Source organism: Lissotriton helveticus, chromosome 2_2, assembly GCF_964261635.1.
Source record: "Lissotriton helveticus chromosome 2_2, aLisHel1.1, whole genome shotgun sequence".
NCBI classification, from domain to species: domain Eukaryota; kingdom Metazoa; phylum Chordata; class Amphibia; order Caudata; family Salamandridae; genus Lissotriton; species Lissotriton helveticus.
This window is the reverse complement of record NC_136060.1, coordinates 508,168,182-508,189,615: the sequence shown is the minus strand read 5'-3', so window position 1 is coordinate 508,189,615 and position 21,434 is coordinate 508,168,182. Positions and strand designations below refer to the sequence as shown.

Sequence of the window (21,434 nt, the reverse complement as noted above, 5' to 3'; positions counted from 1 at the left end):
TATTGGCGAACCAAAGGGAGCCCAAAAGGACCTTGAACCAGAGCACGACCGAGTACATCTGAACCCATCAGCGGAAAGACACAATCTAACAATCGAGTCGATGGCCATGCGCAGTATCACCAAAAGGAGGAGTCACACAGCCTTGTCACTTGAAAAACGTTTGCGAACAAAAACAAATTGTAATCGTCCGAGCCCAACACTAGATGGTCGACTTATGCACAGCATGTACATCTACAGCGACTCATGCCTCAAACATATTATTCTCCAGGCCCACACCCAATCACATATTCCAGGCAAGGTCCAAGGCTGTAGCAAAGTAAGGGGAAAAGTAAGTGAACAATTTCTTAAATCGGGAGAGCAGTGCAAGTGATCCTGATGGAAGTGAGTCAATGGTGCGCTAAATGGCAGTACGGTGACAAGCTCTTGACAAGGACTTGCTCAAGCAAAACGAGCATTCAAAATATGTCCCATGTCGGCCTCTAGAAGTGAGGGTTTCAACCACAGTCACCTCATTGGCTGACGTTTGGGTATATACAATGAGACGAATGGGTTACTAAACAGACCATGCTGTCTTGCGTGCTAGCATGTTAATGTTTCCTGTTATTTTCAGTCTTAGTGGGCAATTCCAGACTGACGACAGGGATGATTTAAGCATGTGAATCTATGAAATAGTCAGTGCTGAGAACAGTGAAGATCCAATACTGGAGGGTGAAAGCTTTGCGGAAGCAACACAGTCAGTCATTAACAAAACCATGCTCACTCTTTATTGTAGAGGTGTTAATTTTATTTGCAATTTATTTTTTGACCAACAGCACAGTATGTCAGAAACTGTACACAGGAGCTTCAGGTAAGAGTTCCCTCCACGAAGGCGACTCACAAACATGAACTTGTGACTACCAGAGTTTATTTTGTTAATGCCACAGAAAATGGACTGGGTACAAACAGGGATGCCCTTTCCCCAACGTAAACAAGGACCTCTGTGCACGAACACTCTGAACAGACGGGTGAGGAGGAGGAAGCAGGCCTTTTGTCTGCCATCACCAAGCAATCAAGACCAGTTGTTGGAACATCAAACAAGAACTCAGTACCTTTTCCAGGGTGATTTAGGTAATAGCATGCTTTATCTGCCTACCTGGCGGCCAAAGTATACATTGGCACCACTTTGGTTTTTCCTGGAGCCAAGGCAAAAAAAAAGGCAATTTGGATTAACATAATCACCCTCATTAACGCATAGGAAGAAATTCTGTTTCCGCAGGAAATGCAGAGGTTTGGGTGAATGCACCATAATCCGCTTCTGCACAGCACGGGAGATGCCATAGAGATATACGAGACCGGTGTCGGAAAACAGCTGCAACTTTATAAACTTGACTACGCACTTGTAGTTTAGACTCTTTAGGCTGGAGGGTGAGCCGCAGCAGTGAAACCTGCTGGGTTACTGATTGTCAACGGGCCTACTGGCATTCTGCAGCACATCTCCAAGACCTGCTCGAACATAACGCAGACTTGATTTCAACAAAGTCTTTTAGTAACAATACTAATGGAAACGACTCCGCAAACTCAATATGTATTCACGGATGATGCATATTTACGGGGGAGCCAAACCACAGATTCAGCTACTGGGACACGTTACAGCAGACATGTCCAATACCACCTACAGTTGGACGCACACGTATACAATTAAGGTATTTGTCTGCAAGTACGAGGGCGCTAAAGGGAGTGGAAGTGAACATGTTCTTCACGATGACTGGCACAGTGGACTCTGGCCACTAAGCAATATTCAGAAAGGTCAGTGAAAGGATGTGCACAGATATCAACTGCCCAGCTTCTGTTACACAGCTTGCCACACATTGAAAATTAACAGGGAGAACCTTTGGTAAAGGGGACCAGCACCACCTCTAAACAGAGCAAGGGCAGCTCACGCCACCCAAGGCCTCAGGAAGGGTTTCGATCAGTTGAACACCAGAACAATGCCTCCGCCAGACATAATTCGCACCTGTACCTGTCAGGTCAGCATGCTGCTGGAGGCTGGACCCTGTTGAGCTACCGGGCCACCATTCACATATTTACATTTTCATTAAATCTTAAAACAAAGCTTTCTCAAGATGAAGTGCCAACTTCCCCTCCCCCCCACACCACGCCTGCCCCCCCCCCTGTTGCAGTGGTCTTGCAGGAAGCATTGAGGGTTTGGAGAGATTGTGGTGTGTTTTCAGGATTCGAGTTAATGCTTAATCCGTCCGCCATCTCCTTCGCTCACAAAACGTTTGCGTCCCCTAAAAGAAGAGATTAAAAAATATATATTTACTTTAAAAATACTACAAAGATATCGAGTCATCTTTAATACACTCCTCACCAAATATGCATACCATACATCAAAAGCAAAAGCAATACTTTTACTTAAAAACATAAAAAACATTTCTGAAGTGAAGGCCATTCGTGTAAAGCAGACACCAAGCTTGGCATGGTTCTGGGCTGTGGCTCGCTCCAACATCTCCTGGAAGAGTCAGCACATCCAAGCCCACTCTGCACAGATCTCGGTTTAAGGGGTATATGGAATCAACGAAGACTCGATTACCGAACCTTCAGGGGGTGGAGAAAATCTTGTTTGATAAACTACTGCACTGGGACTTGATCAGGTGTAATAATTATCACTTATTATGATTTTAGCCCTTCGAAATAGGCGATAAACAGAATTTGGTGCCTTCTGCTTAAAAGGCTTGATATCCTTGTGTATGCCCTGGGCATCCTGCCCCTGTATATATTGGCATGTTTAATTTTTAATGCAAGAAGCGCACACAAATACCACTGTTTCTCATTGCATCCCTCACTTTTGCCAAGATCATACTGCCTGTGAAGGGACAAAGAAACTTCTCCACAGTTTCAAAGTTCTGAAGTGCCTCACACATGCTGAGGAGGCTAAAACTGTGTTTGTGTTTCCCCTTTCACTTATAGGTTTGATTCTTTTTGTCGACAGGACTGCGGCAGGCTGAGCAGATTAGAATACTTCATAGTGCTATAAAGGCGAACCCACACTCGCACCATGAGTTTTTAAACTAGAAGACGCTGATAGAGACTAAAACATAAAAACACTACTACCAGTAGGTTTGAAACTTCAAGTTATTTTAGGTTCACATGCTTGACATTATGGCCAAGTATCAAACGTCCACGCATGGATGCCATCTTTATTTTGTATTTATGCTGTCGTGTATTTCTATAGGTTCTGATTCGATCCCCCTATTCCTGACCCTATTCTGGTTAAACTTACTAGCTAGTTAACTAACAGTCAGCCCATGAGGCAAGAAATTCCCCATGATGCAGATACCGTTATCTGACGCAGTCACACTACGGCACAGGAACGTGTTATCTGATTAGGTCATAACGCTTGAGATCTAATTAGACAAGCGATATTCCTCCAGCCCCTGATAAGGCATACGACGTTCTCATAACAAATCAAACCTATGACAACCTGGATAATCCGTGCGGCCATTGTTTTGATTTCACAGAGAACTTTAGTAAAGAATGTGCTAACGAGCAAGTCGTATGACATCTTTATTGACGTACCTATGTCCATCCTTACGTCAATCCCGGCACCTTTAAGGTATAAATATTGCCGACCTTGCCCTATGCAAACACACGCGTGGTGACAAGACGGAGCAGCCATACTTGCCGAAGCCGAGAGCAGAAGCAGACCCCGCAGCCAGCAGCCCCGCCTTCCTGACGCGCTGAGAGACGCGCTGCTATCTCAAGCCGAGAGACCCAGCACCGGCGCTTCTGGGCAGCCCTCGCAGGCAGCCTGGAATATCGAGAGCAGAGAAAGAGATACCATTCCTCATTCATCCTAAATTCCAGGTACAGAACTGAATAACCCCTCCTAGAGAATTCTTTAGTTATTCACTTGGCAAAAACAAACTTAAACTAAACTGTAACTTTCTATTCCCGCCCACGCATTAGACTTAGGTCAGGTACACGGGGTAGGCGTATTTAGAAACACCAGTTGAGTACGTTTAGTCAAATGTATATGTGTATGTAAATATATTTTATTCATTTTAAACATCATATGGCTCAGAAACCATATCAATGTTTTTACAGTATTATTTTATACTATTGCTTCTAATGTATGCACTTTACTTAACTATAAGTATTGCAATAATATCGATCCATTTCTCTTGTACGAGAAAAGAGACTGATCAATAAATAACACCTTTTTATTGAACACGCCCGTCTCTTCCTTTTCTCTACATTCTGATGAGACTAAGAATGCACGTACTGACTGAGTAAAATAATTGCCTTGTGCTCACACGACTCTCGAGATTGACTCTTGATTAGGGGAGAGCAAAGTTGTCATGTTCTATGGTTGTCAGAAACTAAATCCCTTCTTGTCTAATCAGGGGAGTTAATCCTTCCTTGAACATTCGAGAAAGTTTCTAGCGAACTCTGAGCTTAGCTGGCAAACCCAAAAATTAAGTCTAGTTTCGACAGTAGTAGACCTAGTTAACGTCTGGCCTAGGTCTTTACTGCTGTAGGTACTATTCCAATGCGCAGAGCCTATTGGGAAAATAGGAGCTACACTACATGGCGCCCAACGTGTTTGGAAAGGGCGATAAAACTAACGTAAGACATTTAGAGTAACTCAGTCGTGCTTTCTCACTCAGACCCCTTTTCCTAAATACTCCAAAGACGTCTGGAGTGGGTGAAAGGTTATAATATCCTCCAAAACCTCGCAGGAGGGAACTCCTATGTATGGTTCTTGGTCTAGTCAACGTTGAAGGGTAAAACAGTTCCAAAATATTGTGCACCTAATCTTTGTTCCATAAAGAAACCTGATCTGCAAACAAAAGACATAAGCCTCCTGTCGGTAAAATGACAGAGAGTGATGAAGAAAGAGAGGCAATTAGATTAGCTACTGAAATAGCAGCAGCTGATACTACAGCACTCGATGCAGACCCGGATATAATACTCATCCAGGTCGCCAAAAGGAGAGCTATAACTCTAAAACTTATAGAAAATGGACTGACACCTAGAGGTGGCACAGTCATATTCGTAATCGAGGCACACGAATATCGGCAGACAGAGGTATACTATACATGGATAAATTTTCCAGCAGCAAATGCTGTAACAAAGTACTTCCACTATTACAAAGTAGAGGAACCTCCTAATGAGTACACTCCTTTCGAGGAGGTGGAAGTACCACTCAAATTCCAAGAGCATTTGCTCTTATTTGATGGCGCCCTAATACATAACAATCACATTACAAGGCTCGGTCCTTTAGGAAGACCAGGAGCAACGTGGCCGGTCCTAGCCGGATACACACCACATCCAGACATCGAAAGAATGCCTGCAGCAGAGCTGTTAATACAGCTAAAACAACTACTAAAAATTCACAGACAATTAGTTCAGTATGTAATGCGGACTTCAACAATTCAGCCAGCGATTAAACTTCCACAGCTGACCCCTCACCAGGGGAACACAAATAAAATTACACCACAGAACATCCAATCCTGCCTAGGTAAAGTTCCAGCTAAACGGGAACAGATACCATTCTGGTTGGCACAGAAAATTACCCAAATAGAGGCGGTGTTTCCTGACACCACCCCATTAGAAAAACACAGGATTCTGACTATATGTCTCCCAATGGGAATCGCACCACACATTGAGGACTGTGACACTTGGGGTACAGTCTTTGCTTCCATCTATACAAAAACGCACGGTGTCCCATCCATTTCGGTGATACCAGATGTGCTAAAACAAATTCAAGATGAATGCGGTCCAGAACCAGCTTTAACTCTTGGTATGAAATTACTAAAAGACTTCAAGCAGGTCTCGGCTATATTACTAGCCAACATAAAGGGTGAAGCAGCAAACGTGGCGATCCGCCAGAGGTTAAAAGAGACAGATATAGCAGACCAACCAGCTGAAATTGCCAGAATCATAGAAAAATCCTATGAAGAACTAGGCAGAGATAGTCTAGGTGGAATACCAGTAAAACCGCAACTGATTACAAGTCCAGAAAAAATATTTTTTAATAATAATTCACCAAAAAAGAACTGGGATGGAAATAAACAATCCAATCCTAAAGAAAAGAAATTCCAGTCCAGAGGAAGGTCTCCTAGGCGAAGAGAGAAATCTCCAAACCCGAGACAAAGGTCACCTCAGAGTGAACCCTCTGGGAATAGATATAACCTTAGAAATAGGGATAATATTAAAAAACCTGATAGATATCAAGACATTGATACACGTCCCTCTCAATCTTTTCAGAATTCCTCGCAGAAATCGGAAAGAAGAGGACGATCAGAAGAGCACGCCAAGTCCAAAGACAAGGAACCTGCTCAACTGAAAAAGAAATCACAATTTCCAAAAAAGAAGGTAGCCAGTATCAAGGTAGTTAACAATGCCGAGAATACTGAGGACACAACTGAAAAACGGAGAATGGGCTCAGACAATGCTAGACAGCGCAGCAGAGGTGAGCATAGCTCGCAAAGTCCTTATGAATCATCTGGAGACAGTGGACACGAATGAATACCTTCAAGTGGAAACTGCAGATACCAGAGTTAGCAAGCCCCACAAAATATACGAGATAACATTACGTATAGAGGGAGATAAGACTAGGAAAATAAGGGGACTATTTTGGGATAACCTATCCAAGGGCTATGACATCCTTCTAGCTGAAAAAGACTGGCCACCAGAGTTTGTCAGGGAGTGCCCTCATGGCGAAGAAGTAATTATGCCTGCCTTCTCGAATCAAATACCGATTCATAAAAAATATACACTTGCTAGAAAGTGGGCAGTGGCCTTAGCACCTGCTTTATATAAAAATCATGTAGGATGGGATGAGGATTCTCCTCCTCACAAAGTCCAGTTAAAATCACAACCTACTGCACAAAGGCAGTACCCAATTAAGCAAGAAGCTAAAAAACAAGTAAATGAAATACTAGATCAGCTAGAATACCAAGGGGTGATTGAAACTTGCACCTCACAAATGAACAATCCTTTATTTCCGGTCTCCAAACCAGACAATTCGTACCGTCTAGTTTTGGATTACCGACACCTTAACACATGTTGCAAAACTTTTGCAGTGCAAAACTCACACAGTGCTGCACTAATGAATAACATAGTGCGCAAAAAATACAAAACAACCTTGGACATCTCCAACGGTTTCTTTTGTCAAAACATAGCACCAGAGAGCAGATATTTAACTGCATTCTCAGTAAATGGCACTCAAAAACAATTCTGTCGGTTAGCCCAGGGGTACAAGAACAGCCCGGGGGTATTCTCAGCGAGAGTAACAGAATTACTACAACTATATGATGATGAAGCATTATCTTATGTCGATGACATTTACTTAACAGATGATGACTTGGAAACTCACTTGAAAAGAGTGAACACCATAATACTTGATTTCGCTGCAGAGGGTTACAAATTCAACTTCAAAAAGTCCAGAATTGCCCATCTGACGGTCCTATTCTTAGGATATGAGTTATCAAGTGAAGGCAAGAGCCTGGCAGACAATTTCCTAGAGAAATGTGCCGTAATCCAAGCTCCTAAAACACTAAAAAACCTACAGTCAATTCTAGGCTTCCTAAATTTCGGAAGAACTTACATTGCAAATTACGCAGAAAGGGTCAAACCCCTTTACGATCTAATTAAACCAGACTTTAAAAGATCCAGTTGGACTCAAGCACACACAGAAATTTTGAGATCCTTACAAACAGACATGCTAATTAAAACAAAATTAGAAACCCGTGATAATACACGCAACCTTGTGATCCGAGTCATCCCAGGGAGATGCGGATTCACATACCTAACCTCTAATGAGGGAGATAAGGTACCAATTGCATTCAAATCACACTTGTACACTAAGGCTGAAATGAAATTTAGCCCAACGGAAAAAATTCTTACAGCAACACAGACAGCTATAGCGAAAGAACGAGCCCTGGCACAAGGTAAACGAATAATAATCGTGACACCAATACCAGCCTTAGAGGCGGTAACAAAGGCAAGCATTCCAAATGCTAAAGCACTCCATCCAAGATGGATACAATGGGCTAACTCTCTTGCTGCAACAGACGTGATGTACGAATTTGATCCTTATTTAAAAACACAAGAATTTCTCCAATATGAATTTGAATGTCCTCCGCCAACCGAAATTCTGCCTCTAGATGACTACGGCTGTATAATATATACAGACGGATCAGCACAACCCGCAGTAGGGGGTAAACAAGCTTACAGTGCTGCGTGCGCGATTGTTAAAGGTCGTTGGCACGAAGGGAAATTTAAACCAACCCTCACTAAAACACAATCTCTAGGAGATTGTACAGCTCAGCGAGCTGAATTACTAGCATTCAAGATGGCGCTTGAAAATACCGATCGAGAATTCCCCACGCTCATAGTGTGCGATTCGTATTATTGCGTTCAATCTTATAATGAATACTTGCAGATCTGGCTTCAGAACGGTTTCAAGGATGCGAAAGGTGGCACAATCAAGCATAAAATGCTCTGGGAACAGGTAGCTCTTTTACAAAAAGAACTACCAAAGACTCACGTGATACATACACTGAGTCATCAACGTGATGGCGTTCACGTTGCAGGGAATTCATTGGCTGATGAGGCCGCGAAGGCAGCTGTGCAAACGGCTTCCGTAGCTGCCGTCACCCGGTCAAAAACAAAAATAGACAGCGAAATATTACAAGCTGTCAGCGCTTCAGAAAAGGATTCGATTGAACCACTCCCTAAAGGCTTTCCAGTAAAATACTCATACATAACTGATACAAACAATGTTCCTTTTGCTCGAATCCCTGGAGTGGGGGATAGGGCAATTCCAAACATGGAACATAGGTTAGGACTGATAATAGCGGCACACGAAGGGCTTGCTTCTACCCATGCTGGCGTCTCAGCCACTGTATCATTATTAAAACAGAGATACTGGTGGCCACAAATGAGAAGACAAACAAGGAACTATGTTCTAGCATGTGAAATATGTCAAAAAATGAAAGTATCAACTGTGAGACGTCCAGCACAGACGCCCCTTCTAATCTCGGATAAACCATTAGCCTGTGTTTATCTAGACCACTGCGGTCCCTTACAAAGGGATGGTAACTATAAATATATCTTGGTCGCAGTGGACTCATGCACGAGATTCATATGGATGTGGCCCCAGCGAACGGCTGACGCCAGAACTGTTATAAAAGATTTGCGAGTCTAAATGGCATATACGCTAAGAGCATGCTACGTTCGACCATTGTTTTCACTCAGGCAATCCAGCCTGGGGGGGGAAAGAATGGCCAAATGAGCACAGCCCAGCGGGAATCTTCTCACTTCCTTCCTGAGGGTATGGGATGGTGTAAAGAAAAAACCAAGACAGAAAGCAATCTATAATAGAAAGGATATTAGGTTCGGGAGCTGGGTGGGTCAAACATCTAATAAGTGTCCAACGTAGTCTTAATAACTTGCCAAGAAATTCTCTGAAGGGATTCAGTCCGTACGAATTATTATTCGGAACTAGGATGTTGATCTCTGACCTTGATAGTCAGACTTCAGTGGTAACAGAAAAAAGCTTTGATGTCAAAGACCGTTTGGCTATTTTGCAGGACTTAAACAAAACAAGAAAAGACCTGAGCAACATACAGTTGAAACAACAGCCAACGACCACTGAAGAATCACCACCTGTCCCAGCAAGACCTGTCTGGATTCCAAAAGTCGGGGATCTAGTCAGGGAGAAGATCGCGGTAAAGAAGGAATTTGGGCCTTCTTACAGAAAAGCAGTTCCTGTATTGTCTGTCAACGGGACAAGATCAGTTGTACTACCGCCACTTGCTGGAAAAAAGGAGAACCGAGTTGTATCCATCGACCTGGTAAAACCACAACATGTGGCCGATAACAAACAGTAGGCCAAGTGGACTCCCAATAAGTAGCAGAACACCAAGGTTTGCTACCAGTACAGAGGTCCTATCAAAGAGGCTCATCACATTCGAAACGCCTACGGAAGAACAACAAGGACTATGCAACAATGCAATAGAACTTAGACCTCTGAAAACCCAAATAAAGACATTTAGCAGAGACACACCAATCTATACAGAAGTACCAAGTGAAAATGCAAGAAACAAAAATCCTGAACCAATTGGAACAATTGACAGAACTGCATCCGGTTACTTCATCAACTTCGATGATTCCTCTGAAGGCTTCAGCGAACAAAAGACACAGCCATCATCAAAATCCTTTAAAGACAAAGCGAAGGAACTTTTAAAACAACTGAAAGAAACATATCTAGTTTCTCCATGGATTGCATTTTGGGTGGGTTTTGGTGCATTTATCCTCATACTTTGGCTCATCATGGTATTTACTTTGGGACGCTTCATTGAGGGAAAATATGCTAAAATGGACACAGCAAGTCAGAACATCAACTTGGTCCTCAAACCACACACATCTTCACACGTCAAGAAACGAGAACTTTCTTCAGAACTTTCTTCAGCCAACTTCACAGCAATTCCAATACCTGGTGGGGTAGCCTGGGACAACACTGACTATGAAATTTATGGTCCGGTCGAGATCCTGAAATATCCACACCAAATCAAGATCTCCTTGAGTGATTTTGCAAAACCAAACTCTTTTGCTGATGATTGGGACTTTGAAAGTATAAACAATATGATGTCTGACTTAGTAATGTCTGCTAAATTTACAAAACATGATTATTTGCAGGGTTCTACAAATTATGACAGCATGTACTGCTATAACCATTATGGTAACCATTTCTTGCATAAATCTGCACAACCTAGAAATGTTTTAAATTTTAATCAATGGGAACATTGTGCTACACCTCCAAAAGGGAGCTCTAGAACCGTATATGGCAAATATTCATATTTTTCAGGTTTTAACATAACTAATGCTGAAACATTTTATTACAAATTGTCAAACAAGACAGGGATGAAAACCATGATAACCAACACAAAATTGATATATTCAGATTCTTTCTTTGAAAAAATGAATACTTTTGGATTTGATTATTGGGACAAACATGTTGATTTGAAAAGTGTTTGGGGTACAAAAGAATGGCAAGTACAGGGTTTAGAAGCTTTGTTTAGAGCCTGCATGATCCCAGAACAAATGATATTTTTAAATGACACTGTTCAACAAACCACCTGTCTTGGCCTTGCCAAAATCAAAGATTTATATAACCCGTCTATTCCAAAGCCAACAATGTTTAGCAATAACTCTGAAACAGATGAAGAAATAGACATAAACCATATACTTAACCAAAACAGAACACATCCTGATTGGAAACAATGGTTGATCTGGCCCACAGATACAAATAACTGTCAAGATAGATTCCTGAATAAAACACAGGGTTTCAAAATGACCAGGCCAGACCCTAGATAACCCCAAAGACATCACCCAGGGATAATAACAACCTACAGTGTGGGCAAATTATGCCTTCAATGGCTACAAACTTCCACACTGCCTGAAATTAAGCAACACCTAACTTTACTTACTGATGGTGCTGACTTGCGTGATTTCATACTGGGACCACGCAAACAGCGTCATAAGCGTTTCATAGCAGCCTCTGTATATGCAGCATACAATGAGGCCTGGAAGGTTACTCAAATTGAAACAGCAGAAAGAATACGGGAAATTGACCGTATTAATTTGGAAAAATCACTTTCTGTAGTGGACAATGGGTTAATGACTCTGTCCTCCAGAATTTTTTCATTGGACAGCATTGTGTCGTCAGCAATCGATATATTATCGCAAGACTTACTGTTATTACAACATGGTCAGTCACAATTGCGTTCTATTGTACAGCTTGACTGGACGTTACAAAATCTGCGTTCAGGCTATGTGCCTTGGCGTTTAATCAACACAACGTCACTATTCCAAATCTTTAACCTTACTGATAGACAGATCGGTATGGCGCAGAAGGGTGCTGATTATACAATCTTGAGCATTGAAAAACTAGAAAGATTACCGTTGACAATGTCAGAACGACCTGTCAGTGAATGGATAATCCACGGAATCATAAATATTCCAATCTCAACCTTCAGGTTTCAATACTGCCAAAAATATATACAGGCTGGCATGTACGAGAAATTGGGAAAGGGGTACCTTAAAACAACTTGGAACCTGCCCTATTCACATGCATGTGTCAGTAATAAAGGACAGAAAGTGTTTCTTAGTGGCAACAATTGTGCTATGTCACTAAGCGGCACGCTTCTGTGTAACGGAATTAGTTTGCACGGAGCCTGTGAAGGGAATTCATACAACCTTTCATGTCACCAGCAAGGCGCACCTGCAACTGAAATAGAACCATTCTTTCAAAGACTCTATAATGGGAGTTACATTCTTATTGTAGACCGCAGATGCTGTAGTCTTATGCCCGGTACTCCTTATCTCGTCACTACGACGGCGAAGGTCAAGTGCTGTGGACGTTCTTTGTTTCCCAGCTCCTTTCCAGACAAGGAGGCAAGGGTATGGCCCGGATTGAAGATTACTTCTATTCGAATAGACACTTTAAGCAGAATGAAAACAGTGCTTCTTCAGACGCCTACAAGGCTCACGTCATCTAAAGAAACGTATGATCTACAAGTCGCAAGGACGACTGCAGAGATACATACATTATTATCAACTAATTCCCCCGTACATTTCGCGGAAATCCTGAGCGAAATCTTAAATATTTCTGATACCACTGGGGTCTCAAAGGTATTTAAGACAGTATTTTCGATGGCATTAACACCATTCAAAGCCATACTGGGTATTTTTCCAGATTTCGTCCATTCGATTTTTGGCGGACTTCCCCTGATCCTAGGACTAATTGCAGGAATCCTATTCCTAGTCCTTATTTTTCGTTATGGCAACCCATGTCACAGAACAAAATCTCACGACAATGGAAGATACGATCCTAGCCATTGGATACCGGGACCGGATATCAAAAATCCTGGGACTATCCCGGCTTAGAGACCTAAACATGACTTGGTTTCTATCATTTCGACCAATGTGGCAAAGGTGTGTTTTACCTGTACTAAGGTGTCTGCTATGCGGAGAAGAATGCGTGTTAGACACCTGTCTGACGCTACAATCGGATGCGCCAGTGGATGCAGATACACTGTTGGTTCCTACCAAGGTTCACGCACTGTGCTGCCCTCAAAGGCTGCCAATTCTGATGACGGCATTCCTGGAATCTTCACCACTGCGATTGAAGAGTAGTGAAGTTCAAGATGAAAGCAGCATCGAACAGGTACGACCTTCTGTCAGCAATGCAAATCAGAATGTCAATGGAGACAATCATGCGCATGAATGCATGGTTACCCCTATTTCCGACTTAGAGGAACTTTCCCATGAAGCTGTTGACAGTTTTTTCGAAAGCCTGAATGATATGATGTTCTCTCCGGAACAGAAATAGAGACTTTTGAGTTAACTCGCACACGGCGTTCCCTGAATTCGGCCTTCAACTTTAAAAATAAAGTCACATGAACAATTACAATCCAGTTCACGGACAGCAACTTTTTTCAGCAAGCCCCTAAAATATTTTTCTATATATTTTTTCCCGGGACACTGATTTTCTGCTTAAAGTAAGAGACTATTCCTAGAGAACTAAGATTTCTATTTTAGATACTTTATAGACTTTATAGACTTTAGCTGCCCGCTGGTATGTTCGCAATAGATTTTATGTGATGAAATGGTTTCGACTTTTTTCTGTATAGCCATATTAAGAGCCATTTCATGTGTATTTCTCATATACCAACAAGCAATAATGCATAACAATGCGTGTTTACTTTTGCATTTAATTCATAGCTTAAGTGCATACAATATATATGACTGCAATTTTTCAGTATATTTGAAAATTTCGAAATGCATTTTGTGTATTTTGGGGTGGTAAGGTATACACTATACTCTATAGTATGTTGTACTATGTTATACTATGCATAGATTAGTAGATATGACCATAGTTAGCGTGGAGTGGGTGTCGTGTATTTCTATAGGTTCTGATTCGATCCCCCTATTCCTGACCCTATTCTGGTTAAACTTACTAGCTAGTTAACTAACAGTCAGCCCATGAGGCAAGAAATTCCCCATGATGCAGATACCGTTATCTGACGCAGTCACACTACGGCACAGGAACGTGTTATCTGATTAGGTCATAACGCTTGAGATCTAATTAGACAAGCGATATTCCTCCAGCCCCTGATAAGGCATACAACGTTCTCATAACAAATCAAACCTATGACAACCTGGATAATCCGTGCGGCCATTGTTTTGATTTCACAGAGAACTTTAGTAAAGAATGTGCTAACGAGCAAGTCGTATGACATCTTTATTGACGTACCTATGTCCATCCTTACGTCAATCCCGGCACCTTTAAGGTATAAATATTGCCGACCTTGCCCTATGCAAACACACGCGTGGTGACAAGACGGAGCAGCCATACTTGCCGAAGCCGAGAGCAGAAGCAGACCCCGCAGCCAGCAGCCCCGCCTTCCTGACGCGCTGAGAGACGCGCTGCTATCTCAAGCCGAGAGACCCAGCACCGGCGCTTCTGGGCAGCCCTCGCAGGCAGCCTGGAATATCGAGAGCAGAGAAAGAGATACCATTCCTCATTCATCCTAAATTCCAGGTACAGAACTGAATAACCCCTCCTAGAGAATTCTTTAGTTATTCACTTGGCAAAAACAAACTTAAACTAAACTGTAACTTTCTATTCCCGCCCACGCATTAGACTTAGGTCAGGTACACGGGGTAGGCGTATTTAGAAACACCAGTTGAGTACGTTTAGTCAAATGTATATGTGTATGTAAATATATTTTATTCATTTTAAACATCATATGGCTCAGAAACCATATCAATGTTTTTACAGTATTATTTTATACTATTGCTTCTAATGTATGCACTTTACTTAACTATAAGTATTGCAATAATATCGATCCATTTCTCTTGTACGAGAAAAGAGACTGATCAATAAATAACACCTTTTTATTGAACACGCCCGTCTCTTCCTTTTCTCTACATTCTGATGAGACTAAGAATGCACGTACTGACTGAGTAAAATAATTGCCTTGTGCTCACACGACTCTCGAGATTGACTCTTGATTAGGGGAGAGCAAAGTTGTCATGTTCTATGGTTGTCAGAAACTAAATCCATTCTTGTCTAATCAGGGGAGTTAATCCTTCCTTGAACATTCGAGAAAGTTTCTAGCGAACTCTGAGCTTAGCTGGCAAACCCAAAAATTAAGTCTAGTTTCGACAGTAGTAGACCTAGTTAACGTCTGGCCTAGGTCTTTACTGCTGTAGGTACTATTCCAATGCGCAGAGCCTATTGGGAAAATAGGAGCTACACTACAATGCCCCAGTATTGCTGCGACTGTGTGAGCGTACACTTTGATGTATCCTGGACAGCTGCGGTGACTGTACGCCCCCTTGCTTCTCTAAGTAACAGCTGTGTTGTTCGTGTGGCTCAGGACTGTCTAGTTCTGAAAGAGAAGGTGGAAAAGCCAGAGCGTGAGCTGGATGGCTCGCAACTACAGGAGACTGATATTAAGCATTTGCTGTGCAGTAGTCCACAGTCGCTAAACAGTGAGACGATTGAGGTGCGTTTCCCAACCTGTGAGCGGTGTGTCTGTTGTGATGGTCTCTTGTGGAATTGGGTCCAGGAAAGGCCGCCCCAGCAATAAATTGTTTGTCTTCCACGACTGCATAGAGTGGTTTTGTGGGGGAACATCATTTACAACGCGGATGTTACCCCGCAGTGCAGTTACGACGCGTCTTTTACAACGCAAGTCGTTACTACGACTTGCGCTGGATGGCGCTGTGGGATAAGGAATCTTGTAATTTTAATATCCAACACCTTCCCTACTGTTATGGGGACTGGTGTTGGAATATAAAATTATAAGATTCCGAAATCCGCACCCCCAACGCAAGTCGTTGTAACGACTTGCGTTGTAAAATCTGCGATGTAAAGTACCGTGTTGAAAACAACTGCGTTGTACTGACATACATGCGGTTTTGTGTCGCCCTTGCCACACGAAACCTAAATGAGATTTATCAGGCCACGCAAGGCCACCTTGCGTGGCCCTGCATGGCAAACCTGTAGTTACGCAAGTCAGCATAAATCGCTGCCAGGTGTTACTCTGCGGCTGGGAGGGGATCCATGGATGTTCCCAAGCATCTCACCATGGATTCAGACACATTCCCATATTATCCAACACTGGCAGACCTGGGAATCTGTCAGAATTGTACGCCTCCCCACCAGAGGTGCAACAAGAAGGATTATGTCACTTACCCTGTAAGCATCTGTTCTTGGCATATATTGCTGTAGATTCACATGCTTTGCATAAGTCCACCATCTAGTGTTGGGCTTGGGTGATTACAAGTTGGTTTTGTTCCAAGAAGTTTTCTTAGAGTCAAGAGGCTGAGTGGCTCCTCCTCTTGGGAATGCTGCGCATGGTCATCAACGCCATCTTCAGATTGTTTTGCCATGGGTAGGTGCGAACGTAAGAATGCGGTGTATGTTTTGTATTGTAATTGCATTTATATAGCGCTTACTACTCCGGAAAAGGAGTCAAATCTCTTTTTCGGTTAGTAGCACGTTATGCCTTGAGATGGCCATGCGTTACTATGAAATAAAATACATGCACTGCAACCTGCACAAGAATATGGGGAGGAGGGATGGCGCATGTGAATCTACAGCGCTACATGCAAAGTGCAGATGCTTACAGAGCAAGTAACATAATCCGTTCGAGGCATGTGTGCTGTAGATACACGTGCTTTGCATAGACCGTAAAGCAGTCCCTCTGCCTAAGCAGTGGTTAACTTGTGGGCGTTGCAGTTGTTTGAAAGAGTTTTAAGCACTGCCTGACCAACATTGGATTGCTGACATGCTAAGATATCCACATAATAAAGTTTTGTGAAGGCGTGTGGAGTGGACCATGCTTTCAGCTTTCCAAATATCACCAATAAGAAGGTTTCCTTAAAAACCCAGAGAAGCTCCATTTTTTCTAGTGGAGTGGGCCTTTGGGGGTACAGGTAAAAGTCTTTTAGCTTTTGCGTACATGTCTGTATGCATTTAACTATCCGTCCTGAAATGCCAAATTTAGAAATTGTTTTTCTTAAATGAGGATGTGCAATGGCAACAAACATTTGTTTTTTAATTTTCTAAATAATTTAGTCCCATCAATGTAATACATTAATGCCCTTTCTACAACGGTGTCAGTTTGTGGGAAAAACACAGGTAAATCAATGGATTGATTAAAATGAAAACTGGAAACTACTTTTGGTAGAATTTATGGGGTAGTTTTTTTTTTCCAGAGTTTTATATAGCGCGAACTAGACCCGAACTGAATCAGGTATCAGAGTCCTTTACATAGCACCAGTTACGTTACATGAGGACACGGATTCATTTTAGGCACGGGGAGATTAAGTGATTTGCCCAGAATCACAGGAGTTTTTTGGCGTCGTTACCGAGACTCGAACCCAGATCCCCAGGTCCGAGGTCAAGCGCCCTGACCGTTAGGCCAACTCCTCTCCCCTGATAGTAGTTCTAAGCACTACCCTGTCCCTGTGTAGTTGAAAGAGGGAGTTATTATTTTAAGTCCCTCCATAAAAGCTTTTATAACAGGAATTTTAAGCACTGATGTGTGTTGTTTATTCTGGAGATATGCTGCAATAGCTGCAAGATGGAATCTTATAGAAGTAAATGTAAATGTAAATGTCAAGGTATTTGTAGAGCGCACTACCACCAAGCGGTTTCCTGGCGCTATTACTCATACCGCTGTGGAACCCTTCCTGGCTTTCCCTGTGAAGTGTCCACTCCTGGGCACCCCCAGGGTGAAGCCAGGCATCCTAGCGCTGTTGAGGCCGGTGTGGAGGTTAAGCAAGCTATTGCCCAGAGTCACAGAGTGGGACCCATGATTAGAATAGGCACCGAGGTGAGAATTATCAGGTCCGGGGAAATTGAGCCCGAGACCCCGCCGAGGCGGGAATTGAACCCTGGTCCCAGGCCAGACCTCTGTATCAGGGTCTGCCGCTCTAACCATTGAGCCACACTCCTCCAGAAGTATATGCTATACCTGCAGTTTGTAAATGCAATAGGTATAAAAAAAAGTGTTTGTACCTTTGCCTGAAGAGGGTTAACGTTTTGTTTATGACAGAACATAAATCGTTTCCATTTTGCTGCATAACATTGCTTGTATTATTTTTTTTAACAGAGTTTTTTATAGCACAAACTTGACCCGAAGGTATCGGGTATCAGAGCGCTTTACACAGCACCAGTTGCATTACACGAGGAGTCAGACACATTCATTTTTAATAGGCACGGGGAGATTAAGTGATTTGCCCTGAATCACAGGATGTTCAGCGTCGTTGCCGAGACTCGAACCCAGTTCCCCAGATTCAGGGGTAGGCCGCATCACCAGTGCTCTGGGTGTTGGCAGGTATGTACCACCAGGGACTCAGGAGGTAACTGGCCATGAATAAATGGAGGGCTACTAGGGGAGGCTTTACATTTCATATCTAGCCTAAGCGCGATAATTCTTGCCTTGAATGTGCCTTCAAAATATTGGCGGACAGTTTAAGGACACCTTTTAGCATAAGGAGATATTGGCAGGTGCGTTGAGTTGAGGGTTTGCACAAGGAAATCATCCTCTTCTTTCTGCACGAGGAGCCTGACATTTCGAAACATGTCTGCCCTGTGCAATACCTCATGAAATGTAGTGACATCTAGTGGCGAAGGCTTAGCTGGATACAATTTTGAATCTGTGTCTCCATGGGGTTCAATATCAATCATCCCAAGGGTCTGAGTCTTGCAGGTTATGATGTGCATCATAAGTAGAGTCTAGGACTGTCCCTGACCACGGAGTGTGAAGAATCCAGAGGTGAGAGCTTTGGTGACTGCACAGGCAACACAGGAGCTACAGGGAGAGGCGGAAGGGAAAGTGAAGGATGGGGAGGAAGTAGAGGAGAGTGAGTCCGGTCATGCTTTCTATGCCTCTTGGGAGGGACAGGCATGGGTGGGTTGATGGCCTCCTCAAAAGTCAACTTCAGCTAATGAGGAGTAGCGCCCTTCGGCACCTGCGGAGGCTTTGACAAGACCCACCCAGTGCCCGACCGAATATGTTTCGAGGGCTCGAAATATCAAAACAAAATGGTACTAGGACCTTAAAAAATGTCCTCAACCAAACTGCAACCAACTTGACCTCCGTCTGTGATAGCGGAGCAAATGTGACAAGATAACAAGATTAATAAGAATCAATCAATCAACCAATCATGCCATTTGTATAGCGCACTACTCACCCGGGAGGGTCTCAAGGCACTTGGGGGGAGGGGTATGCTACTGCTCGAACAGCCAGGTCTTGAGTTGTTTCCTGAAGGCGAGATGGTCCTGGGTCAGCCGAAGGTGGATGGGGAGGGAGTTCCAAGTCTTGGCAGCCAGGTAAGAGAAGGATCTTCCTCCGGCGGTGGCTCTTCGGATGCGTGGTACGGCTGCGAGGGCGAGGCTGGTGGACCGTAGCTGGCGGGTGGGCGTGTAGAAGGTCAGGTGGTCGTTGAGGTACTTGGGGCCCAGGTCGTGGAGAGACTTGTGTGCGTGGGTGAGGAGCCGGAACGTGATCCTCTTGTCGACGGGGAGCCAGTGCAGGTTCCTCAGGTGGCTGGAGATGTGGCTGCGTCGGGGGACATCCAGGATGAGTCGGGCGGAGGCGTTCTGGATGCGCTGGAGTCTTTTCTGTAGCTTGGCTGTGGTTCCGGCGTAGAGGGCGTTTCCGTAGTCCAGTCGGCTGGTGACGAGTGCCTGGGTGACAGTCTTCCTGGTCTCGGTCGGGATCCAGTGGAAGATCTTGCGAAGCATACGCAGGGTGTTGAAGCACGATGAGGAGACGGCGTTGACTTGTTTGGTCATCGAGAGGGAGGGGTCCAGGATGAAGCCCAGGTTGCGTGCGTGGTCGGTTGGCTTGGGTGCGGTGCCCAGGGCTGGGGGCCACAGGGAGTCGTCCCAGGCGGAGGGCGAAGATCCCAGGATGAGGACTTCCGTCTTGTCCGAGTTCAGTTTCAGGCGGCTGTCCTTCATCCACTCGGCGACGTCTTTCATCCCTTCGTGTAGGCAGGTTCTGGCGGTGTCGGGGTCTCTGGTGAGGGAGAGGATCAGCTGGGTGTCGTCGGCGTAAGAGATGATGTTGAGGCTGTGCTGGCGTGCGATGGCTGCGAGAGGTTTCATGTAGATGTTGAAGAGGGTGGGGCTGAGTGAAGATCCTTGCGGGACGCCGCAGATGACTTCGGTGGCCTCGGAGCGAAACGGGGGGAGGCGGACTCTTTGTGTTCTTCCGGCGAGGAACGAGATGATCCACTCCAGTGTCTTCTCTTGGATACCGATGTTGCTGAGGCGCTGGACTAGGGTGCGGTGGCAGACCGTGTCGAACGCAGCGGAGAGGTCCAGGAGGATGAGGGCCACTGTTTCCCCCTTGTCGTGCAGGGTCCGGATGTCGTTGGTGGCTGCGATGAGGGCGGTCTCGGTGCTGTGGTTGTCTCTGAAGCCGGACTGCGAGGGGTCGAGGGGTCCGTTCGTCTCGAGGAAGGCAGTCAGCTGTCTGTTGACGATCTTCTCGATGACTTTAGCAGGAAAAGGGAGGAGCGAGATGGGGCGGAAGTTTTTGAGATCGGTGGGGTCCGCTGTAGGTTTCTTCAGGAGGGCGCTGATCTCGGCGTGCTTCCAGCTCTCCGGGAAGGTGGCGGTGTTGAAGGAGGCGTTGATGATGTTCCGGAGTTGGGGTGCGATGGTGGAGTCGGCCTTGTTGAAGACGTGGTATGGGCAGGGGTCGGTCGGTGATCCGGAGTGGATGGTGTTCATCTTGCGGGCTGTGTCTTCGGTGGTCACCGTGGTCCAGGTGCGAAGGGTGGCGGTGGGGGGCGTTGGTTCGAGGGTTGGGTGCGTGGGTGGGGCGTCGAAGCTGTTGTGGATGTCGGCGATCTTGCGGTGGAAGATCGAGGCGAGGGAGTCGCAGAGGTCTTGTGACGGAGTGATGTCGTTGGTGCCGGTGCTGGGGTTGGAGAACTCCTTGACGATAGTGAAGAGCACTTTGCTGCCGTGGGCGTTGTTGTCCAGTCGTTCCTTCAGGGATTTCTTCTTGGTGGTGCGGATGAGCTGGTGGTGCTTGCGGGTAGCGTGTTTGAGGGTGGTCATGTTGTCGGTGGTCCGGTCGAGGAGCCAGGCTTTCTCGAGGGTGCAGCAGGTCTTCTTGGAGTCCTTGAGTTCGTCGGTGAACCAGGATGCTTTCTTGCTACCGGGTCTGCTGGGAGGGTTCTTTAGTGGCGCGAGGTCGTCGGCGCAGGCGGTCAGCCACTGTGTGAAGTTGCGGGCTGCTTCGTTGGGGTCCGTTGTGTTGGCGTGTGGCCTCTGGCTGAGGGAGGTGGTGAGCTGGTCCGCGGTGATCTTGCTCCAATTCCTGTAAGGTACCTGTTGCGGGTGG

The 21,434-nt window shown here is 44.7% G+C and overlaps 1 protein-coding gene across 2 annotated transcripts in view; it reads right to left on the bottom strand.

Moving 5' to 3' along the window:
- Positions 1 to 762: 762 nt before the first annotated feature.
- The window catches only part of LOC144821582 (programmed cell death protein 4-like), a 135,682-nt gene continuing 115,010 nt past the window's right edge, over positions 763 to 21,434 (bottom strand). For both annotated transcript variants that reach the window (XM_078678791.1, XM_078678792.1), the window contains exon 12: positions 763 to 2,270. In XM_078678791.1, coding sequence (XP_078534917.1) covers positions 2,219 to 2,270 — 52 coding nt within the window. In that variant the 3' untranslated portion in view covers positions 763 to 2,218. The remainder of the gene's footprint in view (positions 2,271 to 21,434) is intronic.